The 6,614-nt window shown below is 46.1% G+C and overlaps 1 protein-coding gene across 1 annotated transcript; it reads right to left on the reverse strand.

The window, feature by feature from the left end:
- Window positions 1-1,742: 1,742 nt before the first annotated feature.
- Window positions 1,743-4,465, reverse strand: LOC106912814 (uncharacterized). The gene is made up of 6 exons (XM_014979594.2): window positions 4,307-4,465; window positions 3,705-3,812; window positions 2,693-2,832; window positions 2,475-2,571; window positions 2,168-2,292; window positions 1,743-2,028 (listed from the first exon to the last, which is right to left on the reverse strand). The coding sequence occupies exons 1-6, from the start codon at window positions 4,389-4,391 to the stop codon at window positions 1,852-1,854; spliced, it is 732 nt and encodes a 243-aa protein (XP_014835080.1). The 5' UTR covers window positions 4,392-4,465; the 3' UTR covers window positions 1,743-1,851.
- Between the last annotated feature and the right edge of the window lie 2,149 nt (window positions 4,466-6,614).

The raw sequence follows: 6,614 nt of genomic DNA on the forward strand, positions 1-6,614 counted from the left end.
TAAATGCTACATTACGCTGCAGCTTGATGGGGAAATGTTACTGTATTTGTCAACTAAGATAAATATTAATGAATATTCATTAGTGTGTCCTAATTAATTTAACTGAGTGTACATGGGGAACCGTACGCTTTGTGTTTGTTCTATAACCAATACACTATTTAATATTTCAATGTTTCAGAACTTTTCTAATGTTTATCATCTTTCTAACCGACGCCTTCCTCACTCTTATCTCTCTGTGTTTCAGCTGTTGCTCTGCAGTTTGACCCAAAGCTGACTGACTGCAGGGAAACTGTCAGGAAGTGGCTTCATTAGGCGCCACAGCGGGAGGAAGGCACCAAGGAGCCAAAGTGACCCCAACCAGAGTCAGACCTGTTAGCCCAACTAGTCCTGTTTCCTGGTTCATACAGAACAAACTGAACCTGCTGGATCTTCATGGACAATAGACTGATGCTCTGACAGTCAAAAGGAATCAAATATATTGATTTATATATCAAATGGATATGCCTGTTTTCTAAAATAAAATGTTACATTAATGCCATGTCATTTTTAAACTAGTTTACACAATAATTATGAATGGCATAACACCCATCGTCTGCCAATAAAACTGTTTAACACCAGCGAAGAAACCTTTAGTGGTATATTATGATGTAGAATCAAAAAATGTACATAAATCCTTAGTTTTCATTCAATGTAAAATCAACCCAAATCTGCATGCAGATCCACATTCAGATGGTTGAATCAACACTGATATAGAGTCAATTATGGTTGAAACATTGATTCAACAAGTGAATCACCGACTACTTTCAATTCCATTTCAATGTCAGGCTTCAAGTAGATTTAATGTTTCTGCCTGACGTTGTTTCAGTCATATTGTGCTATCTGGGTAAGCTAGCTTTTGTAAATCCCGTCGTCTATGAGCCCAACTAGGTGGTTCACAGACAAATTAACTAACTGGAACAAGAAGCCATGAAGAAACTGACAGAAACAACTTGAGAAAAGAATTTCCATTGCTCTGTTCAGTTCTGCCAATCTGGACTACTGACCGTCATGATTTAGTGACGCAGCAGCAAAGGGTCGATAGGCCCTGAAGGCACAAAAGGGTTTTGCTCCTGCCTCCCTGATGTTGCCTCACATGATGTCATCGCATGTGAGGGGTTTCTGGAGGAAACATCTCCAGCTTGGTTGATCTCTGACATGCAGAGGTGGATCAGAGCAACTCTTTGTGATGGAAACATTTTATAAGAGATCTTGACCCAAATTGGGTCATCCAACCAGAACCAGACTGGACCAGACCGGATTCCTTCCCAGCAGCGAGAAGCAGAGATCCGTTCTGCTGCAGGAGCGGCTCCTGGTTCTGGCCATCCGCTCTGTCTGGAGCTAAACCCCCTGAGGCCGCAGCCGACTGTAAGTGGAAACTTGAACCCAGAACCAGACGGGTTAACGAGTCCCTTCCTCCAAGTCTCTAGTCGCCTCGTCCTCCACAGGCTGGGTCAGCCGAGGACTCGTCAGAAACGACTCGCCACGACCCGATGTGACACGATTTCCTGTCGCTTCGCTGCGTCCGGTCGGCTGTCAGCCAGAAACTTGTCAGCCTGGGTCAACACGGCAACCTGCCACAGGCAATTAGTCAGCAGGCGCAACCAGAACCAGAACCAGATCCAGACTGGTCAGAACTTTGATCTGCGGTCAGAACATTTCTCCGGAACTCCATTTGTTAAAAAAATCTCCCAGAATTCCTCGGGTTTTTCTTTTCAACATGTTTTAATGTTTTGGACAGAAAAATTTCGGTTCTGTTTACAGGAATTCTTTTAGCCTGAATCTGGACGGAACCAGAACCGGTTCTGTTGGGTTCTAGAGGTTCCCATCCAGCAGCTGGGTCTTTAGGTCCGCAGGGCTGCCGACAGTGAACACGCGATGGGAGGAGCTTCCTCGCTCCACCAAGGTTGCCACAGCAACGCCCAGGTCCAGATGGTTCAGGTAGCCAGGCGCCAGGCGCTCCGGAGTCGCCACACCTGTGTTGATCTTCACCTGTTGGAGAGGAAGAGGAGGCTGGAAGAACTGTTTGCTGGGAGATGAACCATAAAAAATGGCAGATTTAGCAAAACAACTAAAACATGAAACATTAAAAGGGCTGTGAGGGGTCAGAGGTCAGAGCTAGGTGGCTCACCTGGCACAGCCTGCAGTCCACCTGTGGGTATTCATCTCGCAGCACCTGGCAGAAAGCCAGCGCGCTTGCGGCGCCAACCGTCAGGAACCCGGTCCCCGGCATCAGCAGCTGCTCTCCAGCTCCCCCTGGAGGCAGAGCCACACGGAGCAGACTGGGATTACTGCGAGCTGCCCCTCCCCAACATGTTTCTTTGGGGTTTGTTAGAGAACATTAGAGAAAAAACAGCATCTCTGCAGTGGAACATCTTGTTGCCAATGGCGACACAGTGTGAGAGCGTCTCGGTGTGTGAATACTTTGCCATGGTTACCTGTGATGAAGGTGTAGCTGCAGGACGGATCGTCCCTCACCAGGGGGAAGAACGTCTTCCAGGAGACGAAGGTGCTGAACAGCAGCGCGTCCAAAACCTGCAGAGGACGACAGGCAGGATGCATGAGGACAGCAGGGGACATGAGGGATGGGAAGGAACAGGAGAGGACAGCAGGGGAAAGGCATGATCACTGTGTGTGTGTGTGTGTGTGTGCTGACCCAGTGCAGGTCCTGGAGGGTCTGCGTGTGTGGCGGGCCGCCCTGCCACCAGCTGAAGCCCAGGGCAGAAACCACGTCTGTCACCTTCCCCACCTGCTGCAGCAGCTGCTGCTTTGCTTGCTGCGCTCCGTCCTCTGAGCCTGGACACACGGAGAGCGCGTCTGCATGGTATCTCAACCTTAAATCATCGTGTTAGCATGTAAACGTGTTGATTTAACGTTAGCATGCTAACCTGTTGATTAATGTTAGCACGCTAACCCATTGATTTAAGGTTGGCATGCTAATGTGCTGATTCAACATTAGCATGCTAACACATTGATTTAATGTTACCATTGGTAATGCATTGATTTAAGGTTGGCATGCTAATGTGTTGATTTAATGTTAGCATGCTAACACATTGATTTAACATTAGCACCTTAACCCATCGTTTAATGTTATCATGGTAACCCATTGATTTAATGTTGGCATGCTATCACGTCGATTTAAGATTAGCATTGCTAACAAATTGATTTAAGGTTAGCATGCTAATATATTGATTCAACATTAGGATGCTAACCCGTTGATTAATGTTAGCATGCTAACCTGTTGATTTAAGGCTGGCATGCTAACACGTTGATTTAACGTCAGCATTGCTAACCCATTGATTTAATGTTAACATGCTAACACATTAATTTAACGTTAGCGTGCTAACACGTTGATGTTCTGCATCTGCAGTTTTACACTCACCAGTAAATTCAAGCACTGAGAAATTAAGCAGCAAAAATGGTTGAAGAAGAAATGGGACCTCTAGGTCACCATGGAAACCCCCTCTCCCAGCCCCATCTGTTGAGCAGAACTCCTGCTCTACATGCTAGCAGCTAAGCTATAAATCTGTCGGGACGGGACTACTTGGTGGAGCTGCTCCAGCAGAAAGACAGGACCTGGCAGGTGGTCATAATGTTCTGCTAGACTGATTTTTTTGTTCTCTTATTGCCATTCACCAGGAGAAGCATCATGCTGTGGGCCAACTCACCCACGTTCCCCACTACAGCGATGAGGTTGTCCTTGCTGCTGGGAGAGACGAAGGCCCCGAGTCTCTCCAGTCGGTCGCCGTCTCTGGAGATCACCGCCGCCTTAAACCCTGAAAACGGAGCGACAACCCGACTCAGCAACTAAAACACAACTAAACCCTAAAATCTGTCTTCTTTCTACAGACTTTAAACTTTCCTCTCCTTTGAGAATTGCAGTGGCTCTGGTTTAGCAGGAAGATGTTTCAGAGGAAAATCTGGTTCATTCTGGACTTTTCAGAACATCATCCATCTGGAACCGCCTCAAGTAAAGGAATTGATTCCAATGTTTGGTTGAACTTCAATTAATAACTTTATGCTGTCTGCTCTCGGTTTGACTAAAGATGTGAGATTATAGAATATGGAGGAACATGGGTTGTTTCGGGTTTCAGTTCGGTTGGTTTTACCCATAAAATCGCTTAAAAACACAATAGATTATAAATAGTTCAGCAGTTCATGGCTAGAAAATATTGAAAACTCATAAAAACTAAAATACACGAGGCGCGAAACTGCGCTGAATAACATAATAATAATAATAATAATAATAATAATAATAATAATAATATACCTTTATCCAGAAGGGCTTTTACTATACCAGAGCCCACCGTCCCCGCTCCTCCCAGAACCAACACGACCCGCTCTGAGTTGGACATGACCGCAGATGGACAAGCAGAGAAGGTTCTGGTTCGTGTGAACTGGACCTGAAGCGGACCGCTTCTGGGCCGCAGCGAAGCTGCAGACCGAGGCGGAGGAGCGGCTCCGCCCCACACGGGCCGCTCAAGCTCCGCCCGCGGGCCGCGGCGCCTCGGGGCTGGAGCTTTGGAAGTTTTTGTTCAGGCTGCGAGATTTCTGATGCCTTAGAACGTGGATGAGTCAGGATGAATTAGACTAAATTATGATTAAAGTAGATTTAAATTCAGTTTGCAGGCGTTGCATAAATCTTTTATTTTAGCTGTTGATTAAAAAAATACTCAAATATGTTTTTCACGAAATCTGATGTTATGCATCTGCCCCATTCCTACTATTATTAGTGGTAGATTACTATTATTAAAGATTATTATGACGCTTTATTTCTATGTTCCCCTTGCTGAAGGAATCTGATAAATATTATATTTTTATATGTCATTATACCGGTTCGACCCGTTCGGTTCTACTGTAGCATCAGATTATGGGTGCTCAGACATAAATACATAACCTCATAATAGATAAGAGATCAGCCCGTTATGAATGAGTGAATCATGCGGAGCAGCGAAGCAGCGCCATCTGGTGGAGGGAGTTGGTTCTTCGTACTGGTTGGTGAACTGGATCTGATGCACATGGCGCTTTTCCACTGACAAGCCCATGACCGGTTAATGTTCGGTCCGGTCCGGTTGTACCCCAGGTAGTGAGCTTCTCCATTAACCGCCGCGTTCCCTGGGCGGGCCGTGAACAGCAGCTGGGGTCGGCTCTCTGCTGCGGTTTGCAGCGTCATTCAACAATGGAGAACCTCCAGGTTCTGGTTCTGATGGCCCCAAATAAACCTAGATGTTTCATTTTGTCTTGAAGAAATTAATTGCTCGCCCGAACACAATGATAAAGACTCAGATCAGCTGATTATTTCACTATAATTATTCTGGCACTTTATTTTTTTTAAATGTGCAACCTTCTGGATTTAGATGATGCGGTCAGAAGATGTAAACCAGTAGCCACGCAAAAGCTTTATATATATATATATATATATATATATATATATATATATATATATATAAAAATTCCCTTCTCACCCTCCGTGGGTGGTCTCTTTCATCCTCTGAGCTCGGGTCCTCTCCCAGAGGTCTGGGAGCTTCAGGTTCTCCTCCAGTATCTTGGCTGTGCCTAGAACTGCACATTTCTGGACTGAGATGTCTGATGTTGTTCCTGGGATCTGTTTGAGCCACTGCTCCAGTTTGGGGGTGACTGCCCCGAGGGCCCCGATGACCACAGGCACCACTGTGGTCTTCACCTTCCAGGCCTTCTCCAGTTCCTCTCTGAGGCCCTGGTATTTCTCCAGTTTCTCCTTTTTCCTGATGTTGTGGTCACTTGGTATTGCTACATCCACCACAACGGCTTTCCTCTGTTCTTTATCCACCACCACAATGTCTGGTTGGTTCGACATTACCATCTTGTCTGTCTGGATCTGGAAGTCCCACAGGATCTTAGCTCGGTCATTCTCCACCACCTTTGGGGGTGTCCCCCATTTTGATCTCGGGGCTTCCAGTCCATATTCTGCACAGATGTTCCTGTACACTATGCCCGCCACTTGGTTATGTCGTTCCATGTACGCTTTCCCTGCCAGCATCTTGCACCCTGCTGTTATGTGCTGGACTGTCTCAGAGGCCTCCTTGCACAACCTACACCTTGGGTCTTGTCTGGTGTGGTAGATCTGAGCCTCTATTGCTCTGGTGTTTAGGGCCTGTTCCTGGGCGGCCAGGATGAGGGCCTCCGTGCTGTCCTTGAGTCCAGCTTTCTCCAGCCATTGGTAGGATTTCCTGATATCAGCCACTTCAGTTATTTGTCGGTGGTACATCCCATGTAGGGGCTTGTCTTCCCATGATGGTTCCTCCAGCACCTCGTCCTCTGTTCCCCATTGCCTGAGACATTCGCTGAGCACATCGTCCATTGAGGCTTTGTCCTTGATGTATTTATGGATCTTAGATGTTTCATCCTGGACAGTGGCTCTCACACTCACTAGTCCTCTGCCTCCTTCCTTACGGCTCGTGTACAGTCTCAGGGTGCTGGATTTGGGGTGGAACCCTCCATGCATGGTATATATATATATATATATATATATATATATATATATATATATATATATATATATATATATATATATATATATATATATATTGTGGTGGTGG

Source organism: Poecilia mexicana, unplaced genomic scaffold, assembly GCF_051168715.1.
Source record: "Poecilia mexicana isolate PSO_F unplaced genomic scaffold, ASM5116871v1 scaffold_6, whole genome shotgun sequence".
Taxonomy (NCBI): Eukaryota; Metazoa; Chordata; class Actinopteri; order Cyprinodontiformes; family Poeciliidae; genus Poecilia; species Poecilia mexicana.

Bases quoted from the DNA above. Each gene is read 5' to 3' on its own strand.
- LOC106912814 (XM_014979594.2), bottom strand. From the start codon at position 4,391: ATGTCCAACTCAGAGCGGGTCGTGTTGGTTCTGGGAGGAGCGGGGACG. The intron at 2,572-2,692 runs GTCAGCACACAC...CGTCCTCTGCAG, and splicing joins CCCTCCAGGACCTGCACTGG to GTTTTGGACGCGCTGCTGTT. The intron at 2,293-2,474 runs GTAACCATGGCA...CTCTGCCTCCAG, and splicing joins CAGCTACACCTTCATCACAG to GGGGAGCTGGAGAGCAGCTG.